At 36.7% G+C, this 20,948-nt stretch overlaps 1 protein-coding gene across 3 annotated transcripts in view; it reads right to left on the bottom strand.

Moving 5' to 3' along the window:
* The window catches only part of SLIT2 (slit guidance ligand 2), a 405,363-nt gene that overhangs the window by 117,472 nt on the left and 266,943 nt on the right, over nucleotides 1-20,948 (bottom strand). For all 3 annotated transcript variants that reach the window (XM_086406326.1, XM_086406325.1, XM_086406327.1), the window contains exons 7-9: nucleotides 17,764-17,835; nucleotides 15,024-15,187; nucleotides 12,375-12,513 (exon numbers count right to left, since the gene is read on the bottom strand). In XM_086406326.1, coding sequence (XP_086262452.1) covers nucleotides 12,375-12,513; nucleotides 15,024-15,187; nucleotides 17,764-17,835 — 375 coding nt within the window. The remainder of the gene's footprint in view (nucleotides 1-12,374; nucleotides 12,514-15,023; nucleotides 15,188-17,763; nucleotides 17,836-20,948) is intronic.

Raw genomic sequence — 20,948 nt, forward strand, 5'->3', positions numbered from 1 at the left:
TAAATGGCAAAAACAGCTGCCAAAGAATAGAACAGATTTAATGGGGTGAAGGCTGGGGTTGCAGAATGACTTTTGCTTCTGAGTCATGGACTACTCAGAGGAGACAAACATTCTCATCATAGGTAATATCAGCCCTGCATTTGTAAAAGAGGAAGCAGTAATATTATTTTGCCATCAGAGATCCTCTTGCCTGTTATACAGTAATTCTAAATAAGTACTGTATATTTTGGAGATATTACTTCTAACTTTAGCAGTAAATGCACGCCATTGAAATCTTTTATATGTCTCTACCTAAAATGACCCAAGATTATTTTAGACTAGAATATTATTACTGTTATGTAATTGTGGTTACCAGAACTTTTTAAGTTTAATAAATATCTTTAACAGCTGAGTGAATATTGGCCTCTAGAGGGACATACTTCACATATAGCTGGCATTTTTGCCTTAAGACTATGTCCATCCTAATTGATTATCAACAATTCCTATTTTGGGATGACTTGTTCCTGAAAACTGTCCATTTCCTTAATCTTATTTTATTTCCTGTGATGTCATTCTGGGTATATTTCTCTCAGTGCAAATTTAATTGATGTTTTCATAGTAAAAATAACTCTTTTCCATTTGGTCTTTAAGCATTTAAAGTAAAACAAAAATGTGTGTTTGAGTTCCTACTGACCTCGTATTTCAGGCAATGACATTCTGAATGAGTGCTAAAATTTTTATGTACGTATTTATATGGACACATACTCAAATGCAAACAAAAGTACACTCAATACACAGAATCACATAATTTAGATTTAGTGGGAAAAATGGGCTAAGACACGTGACTCACCAATTTCAGGGTGACAGAGTACAGATTCATAATGTCAGTAACAACCAGTTTTCATATATAATTTTTCCTTCACAATCCAAGAAAGACAAACAGAAGTTTTGCTGCTTTGTTTTTCATTAATAACTAAAATCTTTTGGATGCTTAATATAAGTTAGGCACTGAACTAAGTCTCCTATTTGGCAATAATTTTAGTTTTAAACATTATGCAAATTACCTTTAATAGGATAACTCAATGAATAGATAGTGACTAGCCTTCTCCCTGATGCCTGCACAGAATTATTGCCCAAGTCATCCGTTATCTTTCCCCTAAAGTTCAGATAATACTATGATCGCTAGTAGAATTTGAACTATACAGGATTTCAGCTTACCGTTTCAGGCTGACTATATGACAATCAATCAATAACTTAATTCTTTAAAGGAATGACAATTTTATTCACCTGAGAATGAATAATACTTTGTGCCCCGGCTGTCTTCATTTTTATGTTAAAGTCTACACAGCTTATTCATATCTGATGGGTCTTCATTACTTTCCTGTAGAAGTTTCCAGTGACTCAACCACAACAGCACTTGAGTCACTTCTTGGAATAACTTCTCACTACTATCTGCTACTAAGCCTATCTTTATTATACCTTCTATAGACTCTTTGTATCAAAAGTGGATTCTCTACTCCATGTTAGAGTGATTTTTCTAGCTATCAAAGTAAATCATACTACAATGCTCAAAATTTTCCCTTCTATTCTATTGTCATCAGGACAGTGATTTTTCAAGATGAGGCTTTCAATGTATGTTCTAACCACTAAAACTGTTTAAATTTCCTGAAAACATACAACTCTTTAACTTTTCTGGGTCTTTGCATATACTCTTTTCACTCTCTAGAAAGCCCCTGATCTCTCTGCTTGCAAAACACATCCTCATACATGAAGATTCTTTGAGTCTCCCAGGAAAATCAAGATATTCCTTTCTCTGTCTTCCCATGCATATGTATTTTATTACTTATCATGTAGCTTTTAAAATTTCTGTTGTATAAAACTTAAATTCTTGATGTTGTAAACATTTTGAAAGCTGAAACTGTGACCTCTTATCTGTAATGCCTGATGCAAAATAGGCACTCAAAAATAGTGTTGATTATGCAGTATGTGAAAAAAAACTTACATTTCCACATGTCATTCTCTGCTGCAATAACATTCATCAGACGACTTGGAATTTTTAAGAGAAACCAGTTGGAGCATCTGCTTTTACCCCTCTAGCCATTTTAATACTTCTTTTTCACTCATTTTCATATCTTATCTAATATTACAAATGTTTGATTCATTCTTCTATACTTTTTTCTTATGAAAGCCATTGTGCCTTTCTGCTTGAATGTTCAAACAACTCAACAACAATAGAAGAACATAAAAGGTATGTGTATACATGCATGTAACATATACTTTATAGATATAAATTTTTGTGAAATTACGTACAAATAAAAAAAAATCAATATATTGAAAAGGCAACCAACAGAATGGGAGAAATATTTGCAAATCATATATAATAGGGATTAATATCCTAAATATATAAAGAATTCACATAACTCAGTTACAATAAAGCAAGTAATCAAAATAATCATTAGAGAAATGCAAATGAAGTACAGTTAGGTATCACCTCACACCAGTTAGGATGGCTATTATCAAAAAGATAGGAGAAAAAAATTGTTGGCAAATATGTGGAAAAAGGGAAACTTTATGCACCATTGGTGAGAATGAAACCATTATGGAAAACAGTATGCTGTGCTGTGCTTAGTCACTCAGTTGTGTCTGATTGTTTGCGACCCCATGGACTGCAGCCTGCCAGGCTCCTCTGTCCATGGAGATTCTCCAGGCAAGAATACTGGAGTGGGTTGCCATCCTTTCCTCCGGGGGATCTTCCCAATCCAGAGATCGAACCCAGGTCTCCCGCATTGTAGGCAGATTCTTTACTGTCTGAGCCACCAGGGAAGCCCAAGAATACTGGAGTGGGTTGCCCTGTCCTTCTCCAGGGAATCTTCCCAACCCAGAAATTGAACTGAGGTCTCCTGCATTTCAGGCAGATTCTTTACAAGCTGAGCTACCAGGGAAGCCCCCAAAACAACTACAATATGCTCCAGCAATCCCACTCTTAGGTATATACCTGAAGGAACTGAAATCATTATCTCTAAGCAGTATTTGCATCTCCATGTTTTTGCAGCTTTATTCACTAATGGCAAACTATGGAAACAATCTAAATGTACTATGACAGATGAATGGATAAAGAAATTGTGGTATGTATCCTATGGAATATTATACAGCCAATCAAAGAAAGGGAATACTGTCATTTGAGACAACACAGATAAACCAGGAGGGCATATGCTTAGTGAAGTAAGGCAAACAGATAAGTACAAATACTGTATGCTTTCACTGATATGTGGAACCAAAAAAAAAAGAAAGAAAAGATGATTTCACAAAACAGAATAGTGATTGGCAGAGGCTGGTGGTTGGGGAGATGTATGTCAACAGGTACAAATTCTGTTATAAGAAGAATAAATTCTGAGAGTCTAATATACAGCATGGTAACTACAGTTAATATATTTCAAATATTGTATACTTGAAAATTGCTCAGAGTAGAATTTAAGCATTCTCACCAGAAACAAAAAGAGTTAACTATTTGAGGTGATGAATGTGTTAATTACCTTGATCTTTGTAATCACCATACAATGAATAAGTATATCAAATCATCATGATGTGATGTATATACCCTTTGAATATATACAATTGTGTTTGTCAATTATTCCTTAGTAAAATTGAAAAAAAGGAAGTAAATTGAGGGAAATTGATGCATATAATTTTCTTCTCATGAACCTATGTTATTAATAAAAATGAATTTTCTTTACAAAGAAGATTACTCTTCTATTTAATTCAATAGCAATTAATGATATCAAGATAATCAAGATATGCATATAAAATTGAGAATTTTGCCATGATAAAGATGAAAACACTCCAATGATTATTAGTGAACTCAATGGTCTTTGGAACTACAGATACAGTTTAATCTATAAATGTATTTTACCAAATTTATCTTATACTATTTTGCTGTGGAACTATCAAAATTGCTGTAGGGATTACACTAAGCATGGCTACTGATAACTAAGAATTAAGTAAGATGTTCTGAGGAAACACAATGGTGATCTTTATTTTGTATACTGAACAAAATGCTCTCTGCATTCTGCAGGAAGTGAAATTACTATGTATTTTTCTAAGCTCCTAACTTATAATGGAATCATAATATAAAAACTTCAGACAGATATTTGTTCAATATTGTCTAAATAATAAAAGGAAAAAGTGAAAGTGAAAGTTGCTCAGTCATGTCCGACTCTTTACAACCCCATGGAAGAGACCATGGTATTCTCCAGACTAGAATACTGGAGTGGGTAGCTGTTCCTTCTCCAGGGGATCTTCCCAACCCAGGGATCTCTCATTGCAGGTGGATTCTTTACCAGCTGAACCACCAGGGAAACCTCGAAAGTCAAGGTAACTTACATGTGCTATAAAAATTAGTCAAACTACATATTATATTTATTTTTAAAATTTATTTTCAAAATCTGCATAATTAAAAGAAAATGAAACAATTACACAGCATGACAGCTATATTGTGAGCTAAGACATTCCTAAGTTCATGTTAAAGTAAAAAAGTCATGCTTCATTTCATGAATACTTGTAACTTTCCTAATAAGCTAATATACAATAGGACCCAGAGGGATGGTATGGGGAGGGAGGAGGGAGGAGGGTTCAGGATGGGGAACACATGTATACCTGTAGCGGATTCCTTTTGATATTTGGCAAAACTAATACAATTATGTAAAGTTTAAAAATAAAATAAAATTAAAAAAAAATAAAATAAAATATTTTCAAGACCTTTAAAAAAAAAACATATTGATCAAATCTAATTTATAAATCCCTACCATGGTGGCTCAGACTGTGAAGAATCTGCCTGCAATGAAGGAGACCTGGGTTTGATCCCTAGGTCGGGAAGATCCTCTGGAGAAGGGAATGACTACCCACTCTAGTATTATTGCCTGGAGAATTCTATGGACAGAGGACCCTAGTGGGCTACAGTTCATGGGGTTGCAAAGAGTCAGACTCGACTGAGTGACTAAAGCAATCACTTTTTCACCAACAGAAACTCAAATAACTTTGAAATATGCAGATTCAAAATTTGACAAGTACAATTTAATTGAAATAAGGGTTCAAAATTTTGGAAGAGGCAAATGCAAAAATAGCATGTAGAAGGGTTAAACACAAGAAGAGTGCCTAAACAGAAATGGAGGACAAAGACATATTTTTAAAATCAGATATTCAATGTCAAACATGCAGTTTATAATCAGATACAGCATTCAAGAATCATTCTCACTTTCATTTCTTTATAAATATGCATGCGAATGATCCAGAGGAAACAAAAGGAAAAAATGTACTCCTGAACTTCATATCCAACCTCCAACATTCTGAATCTCTTTGAAAGAGTCTTCGTTACTACTAGCAGAGTAAAAGCAGTGCAGTGAGCTTATCCCACAGAGTGAGTTCCCTTCCCATTTTACTGAATGTGTGCTCAGTTGCTCAGTTGTGTCCTACTCTTTGCAGCCCTCTGGACTGCAGCCCTCCAGGTTCCTCTGTCCACGAGATTTTTCAGGCACGAATACTGGAGTGGGTTGCCATTTCCCACATCCAAAACAAGCAGTATAACTTGAGCATTTGCAACACATCTTAGAAAACACTGAGACAACCCTCATAAGACCTGACCTGAGAACTTTACTACCAGAATTTCCCTTCCCAAAATTTGAACACAAATTTGAACAAAATTTGAAGATCCCTGAAGATCAGGGATCTTCAGACAAATTAAAAGGCAAATTGTATGGTTCCCAGCTTTGGAGGCCTGGAAAATGCAACCAAGATTAAAAGCAATAAGAACTAAGAGTGAACAAGACATACTAAATTGTCACAACCTGTGTCTAAATGTCCTCTGTGATTTATGCAATTTCTGTATAATGGTTTGGATAGGCGATATGCCACAGAAAATCTATAACTGGATTGAAGAGAACTAAATGTCTACTTTATAGCAATCTATCACATGACATTCAAAATATTATACCTCAAGATTTAAGAAGTTAATTCAGAGGATTTGATATACAGAGAATCAATTCGCTATTAATGATTTTGCCCCCATGGGTCAGACCATCCATGTATAGACTTGCCTGAGGTATTCCATCTGTATGAAAACAAGGTGCTCAACCAGCAGAGTTCAAAGCAGCAAGGTGCTGGACAGCCTCTGGGGCAGCAACAACTTCTTTCTTCTAAATCTAATTCTACCTGATATTATACATTCTATTTTCCCTCATCTATCTTTTACTAGTTGATTCTCCTTCATCATATTTTCTTTTATTTTGAAGAATAGAGGCTTGGAGGCTCTCCTGAGCTTGTGTCCTAGATCACCCACTCATCCCCCAATACTGTTCTTCTCCCCACCCGCACAGTGTTAAGTTTTGGGACAAAAGTGGTGAAGAAAAAAGATATGGCCCTGCCCTCATTATGCTTGCAGTCTAATAGGGAAAGTTTGACACTAACCAGAATATTGAATTAAGTTGTAATAACTTCTATACAGACAAAATCTAGGGAGATATGAGATTATTTAATAGAGGCTAGGAAAGAAGACAACAGTTGTAGACATAAAGTAATACAAATACAATCCCTGTACCTTCACGCCTTGTCTTTCTCTCTGCTTCTTCCCTTCGTACGTAAGTATCTTAAAGCGTCCTGTTTTCTGATATTTGCCTCTCCTGATTTTTTTCATTCATCCCTTTTACGATATTCCAACAAGCTAAGCCACATCTACCTTTTTTTGGCAGCTGGATGGAAGATGGAACATAGGTTTTGGAGCCAAATAAATCTAAGGTTGAGGCAGTTTAGTCACTTTACAATTGAATAATTTTTTTTCTTTTTAAACAAGATTTCTTACTTGTTTTGAGCCTGGTCTGTTTTCTTTCCTTTTTGTTTGGTCTCACCACACAGCATGCAGGATCCTACTCACAAATCCCTGCAGTGGAAGCACAGATTCTTAACCACTGGGCCACTAGGCAAGTCCAGAGCCCAGTCTTTTTAAAATAGCAAGATGAAGTTGTCAATTTTCAAGGGATTAGAAATGTTTGATAACTTGCAAAAAAGAAAAAAAGACATTCTACTGATAATTTATGGTAAAAATCCAGATTGAAAACATTATATGAAAACTATGAAAGAAATTTACAATGTTCAGTTCATTATGTATTAAAAATATGAAACCCATAACAAATTTTAAAGAAGATGTTGCCCAGCTTTATTTCTACATTTATGAATCTTACTGATTCTTTAATAAAAAATGAAAGAGTAATAAAATAAATGAGTCACTAAGCTAGTAACTTGTGCCACTATAAAGAATAGTAATGGGGTATTTTGTTGGAGTTGAAGATCAATAGGATTTATTACCAGATGCTCTACTGATAGAGCTGATAATGTAATAATCAGAGAACTAAAATTCACCTAGAGCTTTGCATGTTTCCATCTCTCCTTTATTATAGCTTTACCTGATACACCATCTCCTCAACACAAACAAACTCAATGGGACATATATTTAGTGTAATTTCCAGCTACTAATTTCTATCATCATACAAAAATCTATAGAGCATGCAACTGTAAGAAAAGCTCTATGACAAAAAGCAGACTACATGAGATAAACTATTTGAAATGTTTCCTGTTCCTTTCAGTCTGTTATGTCACAACTCACTCCTCTTTTCTCAGTCAGCAACAGTGTTTTCATCTCCTTTCCTATGACCAGGATTTGAGCAGCTTCCTTCTAGGTCCCGAACAGTCTTGCTCCCACATACCTTAACTCTCACACTCTCATGACTCTGTGTGTTAGTCACTCAGTCATGTCTGACTCTTTGTGGCCCCATGGACTGTAGGCCACCAGGCTCTGTCTATGGAATTCTCCAGGCAAGAATACTGGAATGAGTAGCTATTCTCTTGTCCAGGGGATCTTCCCAACCACAGGGATTGATCCTGGGTCTACTGCATTGCAGGCAGATTTTTTTTTACCATTTGAGCCACCAGGGAAGCCCCTCATGACTCTCTAAACCCATTCTTACTCTCTGATTTTCTAAGGACTGCAGATTTCTGTATCTCAAAATAAATTCAAATCTACCCAATTGTCTTCTTAAAAAATCCCTTCTCAGCCAAACTCTTCAAACTACTTCATATCTGTTCTCTTCAATATTCATCACCTCTAATCTTTCTTAACACTCTGAAAAGCGACTCATTCAGCTATCATTCTATCTTGAACCCTTCAAGAGTAATATAGTCAAGTTCTGAGACTTATTCTCAGATCTCCTCTTGGTTCTTCAGCTGGAGTATCTGACTCGGCAGATCATTTTTCCTAGAAGCCCCTTCCTCCTTTATCTACTGTGGCCATCTGCTCTTTTAATTTAGTCCTCTCAGGTTTCTCTTCTCTTTTTCTCCTTTCCATTGGCCATTTGATGCCTTCAACTATCTACTTTGTTTTTTGTAATAACAGTTACTCCAAAGTCTTTGTCTGAAGTCATGTCCTCCTCCAAATTATGACAGTCTTTATTATTATAGTATCTCTAAACACCTTATTGGAAATTCAGTATTTCACAGATTTTGCTCACCGTCATTTTCCCTCCCAGTTTTGGTACTACTCCTCAGTTTTTTTACATACAATGTTATAACCACCATATCCATATCCTTCATACTTAAAATTTTGGCATCATCTCTGGTTCATTTTTCTCCATTACTCTCTCATCTCATCAAATGCCAAATCCTATTAATTCTGCTTCTGTACTGGCTATCACATGTGCTTCCACATCATCATTCCAACTATCACTTCCTAGCTCTTGCTCTCATGACCTCTCCCCTTGACCAACACAATAGAAGCCTCAAGCCTGGTTTTCTCTTCTTTTGCCAAACCGCTGGTACATAGACAACAGATTAATCTCCTTGGAGATTCAAACTCCTGTGTTCGAACACATTCCAAAGAAAGATTTAGATCCTCATACTATCAAGCGCCTCCATGAATTAGTTTCAACCTACCTTTTCAACTTTATCTCTTTCCTGAACTCCCAGATACCAAAAACCCATCAAACTGAGTTCCTGTTTGGCAGTATTTTAGACTTCCATTCTTATTGTCTGTGCTCATAATGTTAATTACTTCTGCAAACTCTTTCTCATCTTTGCAATTACACTCATTAATTATCCTTCAAGGCCTATCTCATACATTATCTCCTGGATGAAGGCTTCAACAATCAAGGTATCATTCATTGAATGATTGCTATCTTCTAAGCACATGAGGGGGCTTCCCAGGTGGCGCTAGAGGTAGAGAACCATGACAAGGCAATAGACATAAGAGACATGGGTTTGATTCCTGGGTTGGGAAGATCCCCTGGAGGACTGCATGGCAATCCACTCCAGTATTCTTGCCTGGAGAATCCCATGGACAGAGCCTGTCCATAGTGTCACAGAGTCAGACACGACTCTAACTCGCATGCACAAGCACACGAAGCCCTACATATGTTAATTCTTTCATTACAAACTAACAACAACAGTTAGTTCAGAGATGGAGACAATCCTATAAAGGATAAGTAGCTTGCCTATAGCTTCATAGTTAGTAAAGGACAGGCAGACTTCGGGTTCCAACTAAAGCTTTCGGACTCTGGTTAACTACCATAACCTGCTTTCCACTTTAGGCCCTCTGTAATAAATACCATGAACTTTATAATTTTTCCTCTTTTACAATGTGTGTTACTTTGTACCTCATTTCACAGCTTTTAATTTGCATGCCACTTGATAGAGATCTCTGGAGAATGTATGTTGCCTTTCTATAGTAAGTGCTTACTTACTTAATGTTTGGCCTGAATAGATGTACACACAATTCGTTATGTGAACACTTACTATGTCTTTCTACTATTTACTCTGTCATATATTATATCTTCTAAGATGAGAGGCCTTTGGTAATCTATGGCTGTAAAATTGAATGGAGATGTCTTTTTGAGGCATCATTTTTCATGATGCCTCAACATGTACTACTTACTCTAATTAAGCTCAACTGTGCAATTCCTAAAGCGAAATGCTCACTGCCACCTCTGCCCTTTGTCCCCAGTGTTTCTCCTTTGCAGAATGTCACTTGCACTTTCCAAGGCACATAGTGTTCTTCTTTTAAGGTTAGCTAAAAAGCCTCTTGATGAAAGTGAAAGTGGAGAGTGAAAAAGTTGGCTTAAAGCTCAACATTCAGAAAACGAAGATCATGGCATCCGGTCCCATCACTTCATGGGAAATAGATGGGGAAACAGTGGAAACAGTGTCAGACTTTATTTTTCTGGGCTCCAAAATCACTGCAGATGGTGACTGCAGCCATGAAATTAAAAGACACTTACTCCTTGGAAGGAAAGTTATGACCAACCTAGATAGCATATTCAAAAGCAGAGACATTACTTTGCCAACAAAGGTCCATCTAGTCAAGGCTATGGTTTTCCCTGTGGTCATGTATGGATGTGAGAGTTGGACTGTAAAGAAGGCTGAGCGCCGAAGAATTGATGCTTTTGAACTGTGGTGTTGGAGAAGACTCTTGAGAGTCCCTTGGACTGCAAGGAGATCCAGCCAGTCCATTCTGAAGGAGATCAGCCCTGGGATTTCTTTGGAAAGAATGATGCTAAAGCTGAAACTCCAGTACTTTGGCCACCTCATGAGAAGAGTTGACTCATTGGAAAAGACCCTGATGCTGGGAGGGATTGGAGGCAGGAGGAGAAGGGGACGACAGAGGATGAGATGGCTGAATGGCATCACTGACTCGATGGACGTGAGTCTCAGTGAACTCCGGGAGTTGGTGAGGGACAGGGAGGCCTGGCGTGCTGTGATTCATGGGGTTGCAAAGAGTCGGACACGACTGAGTGACTGAACTGAACTGAACTGAAAATATAAAAATGTTCTTTATGGCCAAGAGTGTTTCCTTAATTAAAAATTTGATGAGAATAATATTATCATGTGCAAATGTTTATTCTATTTCTGTGTCAAGCACTGCAAAGCTATAAGTACACTTTAAAGCACATTTAAATACTTTAAAATAATGTTAGTGGGTCTTCTGAATTGAGATTATTCTCTTATAAAATAAGGAAGTTAATAGGTGAAAAAATAATGAATAGTTCTTGAAAATGACTTGATTTTTTTGGTGCTTGCTCTGGAGGCCTATCAGCTTCCCTAGTGGCTCAGTGGTGAAGAATCTGCCTGCAACGCAGGAGCCCTGGCTTGATCCCTGGGTAGGGAAGAATCCCTGGAGGAGTGCATGGCAACCCAGCCTAGTACTTTTGCTAGAGAATCCAATGGACAGAGGAGCCTGGCGGGCTACAGTCCATAGGGATGCACAGAGTCAGGCATAACTGAAGCAACTTAGCATGCATGCAGTATAAATCGAGGAGGGCATGGCAACCCACTCCAGTATTCTTGCCTGGAAAATCCCATGCACAGAAGCCTGGTGGGCTACAGTCCATGGGGTCACAGAGAGTCGGATATGACTAAGTTACTAAGCAGTAGCAGCAGCATGTAGGCCTATCACAAGAAGTTGTTCCTATTTTATTATTTCAACCAAACACGTCAAAAATATTAAATTCAAATTTAGAGTTAACTTAATACACATACACACACACACACATATCATAGACTAGGTGATTAAGAAGTGATTTCTTATTTAGTAGATATTAAGGTAAAGATTTTTCCTAATGCTCACCTCCCAAGATGATAAAAGCAGCCCACTTTATATCTTCTGTGACCTTGTTTTTATCCACATGACTTATATTTGGCAAGAACACAGAAATGAACCCAGCAGATGCATACAAAATAGGTATGAAATATTTTGTCAAAAGAATTTAACTTTTAATGGAGGCAGCCATTGGGTCAAATAAGCTAAAATGCTCACTAATTTAAAAATCTTATATATTTTGATTTGATCTTTTTTATACTATGTAGTAGATTCCTACAATAATTCAAGTAAAACAATAAAACAGCATTTTAAAATGTGATGTCATGAAGAGGGAGACACCTTCTAGTTATTTTGTTTCTATGATCTAGTACCCCACTTTTTCTTTTACCGTCGCCCCACCATGCCTACTCCAAGTAGAAATGGACAAGGGCAGATCTCCAGATCCACCTGGAGAGAAAAGGTACTCACATTCTTATTTTGCCTAAAGAACCTGATAACACTTTCTAAAGAAAAGGGCAAGTACTATTTTTCCTTAAAATTCATTCTTTTTAATTGTACCTGAGCTAAACAAACAAACAAAAAAATCCTAGCCACTTCAACAAGATATTTAATTAAACAGAGTAAGGGTCAACACAATTTTGAAAGGAACATTTGTCTAAGCTGATCGATCAGATTGGCCTTCGAAATACCCAGATTCTCCTAAAGAAAATCATGGCTTGGGTCACTGGGGAGAAGGGAATAAGAGGGAATTCGGGGCACATACATTTCTGTGATGGTCTCTGGCAGATTCGTGGGGATCTCAGTGAGACCTTTCCCACGGCAATCTACGATGTTGTTGCTACAGGTACAAGCAGCTGGGCAGTGCAAAACACTGCAAGAAGGAGCCATAAACGACTGGTGACCTGAAAAAGAAACAAATAGAAGTTGTATTTTTTCCTGAATTACTTAAGTGTGCAACATGTACACCTGGTTCAAATCACAAGCATGTTACTGAACAGAAATGCGTGTATTTAAATACCTGATCATATGATGACACTATGTTTCTAAAATATATTTTAGGAAGCATGCATTTATGTCTTGGGATCAACATAGGTAAAACAAATGAGATCTTTAAAACTACAAAAATGATAATTTTTAAAATTCAAAAGATTTAAGAGAAAGGTTAAATTCTGATTTGAAACTAGAATTCTATACAAAACTATTATGAATTTCAAAAAAGCAGCAATTTCAGAATAATATCTGTATTTCATTTCTAATAAGCTTAGACAGAGCCTGGTCTTGACTGAATTTAAGTAGCTTAACTTACTTTAACTTAAAGAAGGAAAGGAAAATAGCAAAACTTCCCTCTTGGTGGACCTAACTGTTGATTCTAAATAAGTAATCCTGTGCAGATAAGTATGAGGAAAATAAATGATGCTAAGTTTGAGTTCTAGGTAGGTTCAAAATTACTGCTTTTTTTGAAGTCGTGATAGTTGTACCATGTCATTCTGTTAGTTGTAATCTAGATGATTTTTTTGACTTTGTATAGCCTAAAATGTTAGCCTAAGTGTAGTTACACACAGGTATATGTTTTTACTATTCAATACCGAAATTCTCTGTTCGAACGGTAAACAACAGACCATCAGGCATGTTGTACCAAATGGGCGTCTATAAACGCTGGGTTTGTCCCTGAAGCAGGGCCAGCCCTCTCTGCTCTGCAGAGAAAGGGCCCTACCGGTGGGATTCACAGGGAAGAGGCTGCTGGCTAATTACTAACCCGATCCCTCTCAACAAGTTCTCATACGTTACAAAAATAGCCTCAGTCTAAATAAGAAACGTCAACTTGCCTTCTTCCTCATCTAGAAAACAGGAAGGAAAAAGTGAAGAGAGAAAAAAGTGGTTAGTAACGAATTGTTAGTCATTTCCTTATTTAATTTTTTATAAAGCAATCAGACCTATTGACAATGTTCCATAACATTACATGAAAATTTGTTTGAGTTACAAATATGAGAAAACACATAAAAAGGCTGCAAAGGGAGCAATAAAATAATCCTAAACTAGCATGTCTTCTCATTCTGCCTTTAGGAAACTGCTATTTATGATGCATTGAAAGTGAAAGAGAAAATTGCTCAGTCGTGTCCCACTCTTTGCGATCCCCTGGACTGTAGCCCACCAGGCTCCTCTGTCCATGGGATTCTCCAGGCAAGAACACTGGAGTGGGTTGTCATGCCTTTCTCCAGGGGATCATCCCGACCCAGGGATCCAACCCAGGCCTTCTGTATTATAGGCAGATTCTTTACCATCTTAACCACGAGTGAAGCCTCTTATGATGCATTATAAACATAAATATTTTAAAATTTTGCTATATTGTTATTTTGAACAAACACTTCTAAAGCAGAAACAGTCTTATATTTATGAATTATATGTTAATATTTATGCAACATGTGTATGCATGTGTGATAAGTCACTTCAGTTGTGTCTGACTCTTCGTGACCCTATGGACAGTAGCCTGTCAGGCTCCTCTGTCCATGGGATTCTGCAGGCAAGAATACTGGAGAGGGTTGCCATGCCCTCCTCCAGGGAATCTTCTCGACCCAGGGACTGAACCCTCATTTCTTACATCTCCTGCATTGGCAGGCAGGTTCTTTACCACTAGTGCCACCTGGGAAGGCCCTTATGCAACATATTAACATATAATTATATGAACTGGGAATCAGACTGTGCAGGTTGAGGTCCTTGAGCTCAACTCTATAACCTTGCACAAGGTTACTTATCATCTGTTTTTCTTAGCATTTAAATCTCTAATATAAAGATAATATTACATTTCTCTACAGACGTTATGAGGGAGGTAAATATACGTGAAATACTTAAACACATAGAAAGAACTGAAAGTCACCTATTCATACTTTACATAACCTAAGTCTTATTTTTGTTTTTATATTTTTGTTACTGAAGCCAGTCATTGATCTCTTTTAGGTAGAACTTAACGACTAGTACATACATATACATGAAAAGTATTTTATCACTTTTCAACTACAGTTCTATTACTTTTTCAGTTTCCTAGCCAGGATCCAATTCTTGTTCATCATTTTTCCAATTGTTAAGATCAAAGTAAGAATGATCTTTCTTAAAGGGAAAATCATGAGTAGCAAACAGAACTATAATCTCAAAAGTTCTTACATTTCTCTTGGAGTGAAAACTTAAAAATCCTTCATCACAACTTAGGTACAAATCATCAGTAACTGCCAACCATGCAGGACTGTCTTACAGCCTATGACCATCATCACAAACACAGAGGAATTCCATGGAGTGATTAGTGTACAACTGCAAAGGTTAGTGAGGAACAGTGAAACCTTTCAAGCATGCACCCTGCACAGTTCCTTACATCATAGCATACGGGAATATGAAAACAGAAAGGTTCTTTCTCTCTTACCGCTGCAGACAAATTCTCGTTTTTGAACCTCAGCTACATTGTGGCCCCTCAGGTGAGATGGCCCCATACACTGAGTGTAGAGGCCCACCCGAGGCCTTTGGCGCAGCCAGTCCGAGAGCCAGGCCAGGTGGCAGTCACAATATAGGTTGTTCGAATGGAGTCGACTGAATGAGAGCCAAGCAGTTTAAAGCAAGAAAACAGAATGGAGTTATTTCAAAATTTGCAAAGTTCATTCATAATAATATATAAGTTTATATCTCAACATAAAATAGGTTAAAGCTTAATACGTGCCAACTTAATTATTTTCCTAAAAATTAAACTGATAACCACAAACTCAAGTCCCTCTTCATCTACTGAGCTAAGCAAATACACAGAGAGCTTGAACATGACCATGAAAATCTTTTGCTGCTGTCTATTCAAAGAGACAAAGAGACACACAGAAGTCCGAGGCAAATTGCTCTGCAGTTCCAACATACTGGCAGTCAATGGGGGTGGGCAGAGAAATGGGAAGATCAGAGGCCAGGTAGGGGTAGGAGGCATGTTAATAAAAATTGTGGTTCCCAATCTGGTTCCCAGTTAGTCTTGTCATTATTAGTCTCTCTAGAAACTGCTGGCAAAACCTTTTTAGCAGGTCACTTTCATTTTTTGCTGAACCAGACAGAAAAATAATTTAATATAAACTGCTTCTTTTCACATCCTGATTCTGATTTCCTTCTTTTTGTTTAATCGCAGTAAAAGGGATTAGCTGCTTTTGGCTCTTGGGGACATAGCCTCAAAGAGCAGGAATTGAAATTAAAAGACATAGATGGCTGGGAGTGAAGGAATTAAGCCAGTCCCCTCTATGCTGGCACAGATCCATACCAGATCATGGATCCCTTTCAAGTGGCAAATAGCACTTCTCCATTTATAAAATATCAGACAAATATATCCACTAAATTAGGTAAATGACTTCAAACTGGCTTTTATGTTTTCTCAAACTAAAGAAAAGGACACCCAAAACTATAAATCAAAGCATCATTCCCAGAATCATCTATGACATAGTAATACCATTTTAGCCCTTTTTAGCTGATGTGCTCGATTCTAACCCAATAACAGTAATGGATATTAAAACATGGAACTCAGTCCAGAAAGATAATTGGACCATAAAAATGGAATTTTTAAGTAGCAATGATAATATAGAATAATGAAACAACCAAAGCAAGGGAATTTAAAATTAGATGACTGTTTTACATTCTCCTTGAGCCTGAAGATACAGAACAGACTGTCTTCCATCGAAACTAGATGGCATGCCACAGGACAGAAAGGGACATTTGGGGAAGGCTGGGTGACCTCTGGTGAAGCTTGCTAGGAGGTCAGTGGCATCTTTCGGAAACTACAAAGCACATTCCACACCTTTGCTCTGTAAGTGTTTCCATCTAAACCAAGCACATTATAGTGATGCGATTAGATGCATATATATTTGAAATGAGAAAACAATATAAAATTTTAAAAACCTGAATAGTATGACAAACTGTAGTGGATTTTTTTTACATGAAAATAAGACTCACTATCAAAAATGCAGATGGCAGAGTTTCTGCAGTCTTAATGGCTTTATTTTTTCACAGATTGAAAGCTTGATCAATTTGTTTTTTAAAAATTAGCTAAAGTTAATGAGAAACCAATTTCATCAAATAAGAGTTTGAGTGAACTGGACCCACTGGGCCAGATTAGTCTCAATCTGATAGCCCCAAGAAAACAAAATTTAGTTATATTTGCTTACTTTTGGAATGATTTTATTTTCCTGAATATTTTTCCAAGGAAATTATAATGCCATCCCATGAAGACTTGATTTTAATGAGAAAACATGAATTAGTACTGACATCTAATTCATTAAAAAGTCGCAATTAAACTAATTTTTGATTAAAGAGAGAAAATAAATGTAACGCTTTGAGTTATAAGCCACTGTAAAAATGAAAGATATTTTCAAAACACTATCAAAATATATTTACCCTACTTAAACACACATTTTTTTTTAAAGAAGTCCACTGCTTTGGTTATGTTTCCCACAATTTCTCACATATTGTATATGATATACTTTTTATGTCAAGGTGATTCGTGACTGTGAAACCCAATTCAAATGAGATTTATCTCTGAAAATGCTTTAACTAAATACCCCACCCTGGGTTTTGAGGATTAATTCTGTTCTTAAAGAAAAAAAAAATAGCTATAGCAAACATTTTTATTAGAGAATAATTTTTATCCATCTAAAATATTTTAATGTCCATCTGTAACCCCTGAAAAGATATTTTAAAATATAAATGCTGACACAACCTTAATTATAGAAGCACTAAAGGGTGATGCTGTAATTTTACATTACAAAGACTGTTGGAGAGCCAGTTTAGCTTTATTAGGATTGCTTGCTGTACAGTAATAAAATCATAAAGATTTACCATTTATCATTTCTGACAGCCAATCAAGGAGTCTTCCATTTCTTAATGAAATGTGACCTCCACAATAGCTCAAAGTAAATGTTTTTCTCCCCTCCCAAACTTCCCATAACACATATTATTTAAAAGGAAGCTTTCAAGTTTTCAGAATAATAGTTCATTTATTTCAATATTATATCGAGAACTTTTTAAAAAGTGGTGTTTCCCTTGTATAGCCCATGATGAACTAGTGGTCATCCTCTTTACTTGCTAAAAATAGTACTTAAGGAGAATCAATTGATTAAATTGATTTTATATATATTGAAGCTACTTACAAAGTCCTAAGTTTAGGCATATGGTTGAAACTTGCCACAGAAAGTCTAGTAATGTTGTTATTGTTGAGAGTGCTGTAGAATAAAAAAAGTCAGAAATTTTAGATATGAAAATTTACTGATCATTCCATATGTTAACACAGAAAAAACTTCTTGTGATTATGCAGAACAAGTATCTGGTAAAGATGGCATCAAGAAGGCACTATATTATACACAAGATGACAAATAAATTTCGAACTTTAACATACTGCTATGCATTCATCAAATACTTACTGCAAACCTACGACTTTAGCCACAGTATCTTTGACCATGTAGCTTTATGCACTTTGTGCCTACATGTCTACTTCTGATATTGGTTAAGGAATGAACATGAGCCATTAGAATATCAGACAATAAAAATAATTGAAGAGTTACAGTTCCTTGAAGGGTATTATGTATTATTAGTGTCCACGAGTAAACAAACCCATTTGAAGTCTCCAGCTGAAATCTCACAACAATAGCACAGAATCAGTTCTGTCAAGTCCTGCTAATGGTTCTTTCCTGTGGACATCAGCCACTGTTGAAATGTGAGTAGGAAGAATGATATTTATATTTGGTATTTGCATTGAGTAGAAAAGACGAGATATGCTGTAGCAATATAGTAAAAGCTTAACATACTCTAGCAGTTTTTGTTTCTTTCTTTATTTATATGGCTGCTCTGGGATGAGGGAAGCAGGATCTTTAGTTGTGGCATGCAAATTCTTAGTTGTTCGTGTGCCATCTAGCTCCCCTACTAGGGATGGAATCTAGGACTCTTGCATTGGGAGCATGGAGTCTTAGCCACTGGACCTCAGGGAAGTCCCTTAGCAGTTTTTAGTTGTAGTCACACATCCTGTTCTTCGTTTAGTGCTGTGTGGTTGTGATCATGGTTTCTTGAAGCTAGAGTCTTGAACAGGGATGGTCAAGGGAGATACAGTGAAAATAAATATAGTCTTTGCTTGGCTCTAAATTGTCCTACTTTCCCTCTAACACAAGCATTGTCAGTTGTATTATTACTACTATCTCTACTACAGCTATTACTCATTCATTCATCAAACATTTCCTGAATGGCTCTTATTTTTATGGCAATATGAAATTTCTGAAAATAAACCAGGCATAAAATCCTGTCTTAAAATAGCATACAATTAACTGTGGAAACCAATTACACAAATTACAAAAACTTAGAGTTAATAAGATTTAGAAGACAGAGTTCTTTTTTTTTTAGTCTTACTGTGACAAGACAGTGAGAAAGATAGTTATCCCAGCAATGGGTGAAAAAGGTAGAAATGATTCCAGTACAAAGAAGATACAGTAGGGTGATGATTACATAGGACAAGTTGCTGAAGGAGGCAGGAAAGATGGTTCTTTGGTTACAGTTGGATGCTGTTTGATACTTGAGAAGTGTCTGAATTAGACATTGTGCATTCATTTGTCTACAGAGGCCAGACAGGAAACATACATGAGAGAAGTAGGCTGCTTGTAAAGAAATAAAATGGGGAAGAGAGATGGAGAAGAGCAGACAGACAGCTGGGGACAACGAGGAGCTTGAGGATGGTGATAATTCTTTGTTGTAGCAGCTAATATTCAGCTCTGATGAACTATTGCTCTGCTGTGATGGAAAGCTGCCAAACAATCTGATCTGCTCAAAAGAAGCTAGAAATGGAAGGAAGCTCTTAGACCAAGGTTCCTAATTTTTAAATACTGGCAACTCAAATGTTTCAGAGACTCCATGGGCTATGGGGCCAGTTCTGCTTGGGCTAAGCAAGATACACTGAGGTCACTTTAGACTAGCTGGTGGCTATGGTTATCAATGGTGGGATACAGGGTATTCGGGAGTCAAGGAATTAACTTAAATTTCTCCGTAAAGCAGGATGCGATAGCTACAGATCTAGAACATGCATGGATTCTTTTTACTATCCAGTTTTGGAATGTATTGAATGATGTAAGAACTAATCTGACTGATTAGAATCAAGTCACATAGAAAAAAAAAAAAAAACCCCGCTGAATGAAGGACCTATAAAGCACTGAATTGGTTGACTTACGTTATCTAAAAGCTTTTAGTATTTCCCGGTACTCAAGTGAAATGAGATTTTTCTCAAACACCATTAAAACATATCTCGATGTCTGAAATAAAAGGTTTCACTTCTCAAAGGGATTTGCTTTAAATGACCCCTTTTCCTATCCTCAAAATTTATGCTGACTTTATATGGTTTAAATCTTCACAGATTTAATGTGACTGTTGGATAATGTGACTTTGGGGATAACTTTTTAAAAAAATAATTCACACTCAGCAGATATGCATTAATTTTGAACTATAGCTTCTTATGCTGTGCTGTGCATAGTTGCTCAGTTGTATCCAACCGTTTGCAGCCCTATGGACTGTAGCTCACCAGGCTCCTCTGTCCATGGTGATTCTCTAGGCCAAGAACACTGGAGTGGGTTACCATGCCCTGCTTCAGGGAAACTTCCAAACTCAGGGATCTAACCCAGGTCTCCTGCATCGCAGGCGGATTCTTTACCCTGTGAGCCACCAGGGAAGCTGGTATAGAAGGGAAGCCATTAGTTTCTTATAATTACACACAAAAGAGTTTACATTGCATGCTGAAGCCAGTGGCTATCAATTTGAAGATTTCTCAAAATGTCAATTCATTTAATTCAACTAAAGAAATTATCTTAGTATTTTTATTTAGTGTTGATGCTGGCAAGGACTTCCCAGATGGCACAAGTGGTAAAGAACCCACCTGCCAATGCAGAAGACATAAGAGGGAAGGGTTTGATCCCTGAATTGGGAAGATCACCTGGAGGAGGGCATGGCAACCCACTCCAGTATTCTTGCCTGGAGAATCCCATGGACAGAGGAGTCTGGTGGGTTACAGTCCATAAGGGTTGCACAGAGTCGGACACGACTGAAGCGACTTAGCATGTAGCACGTATGATGCTGGCAAAGCAATACTGATGTTAATATCTGGTAACTGAACAATATGTGGAACCAATGAAATTATTTTGAAATTAATAATAAGTGTTAATTAGGTATAATAACATGCAGGTGTTATATAAATTCCTATTATGAAATAATGCAAATTTATATACTGCTTTACTTGTATAGTAAACTTGTATAGTTATACTTGTATAACACTTTTTCCTGTATGAAAGTCTATGTTCAACCTCAA

Source organism: Bos grunniens, chromosome 6 (assembly GCF_055505025.1).
Source record: "Bos grunniens cultivar Pamir isolate PY7600 chromosome 6, Bosgru_T2T1.0, whole genome shotgun sequence".
Lineage (NCBI taxonomy): Eukaryota > Metazoa > Chordata > Mammalia > Artiodactyla > Bovidae > Bos > Bos grunniens.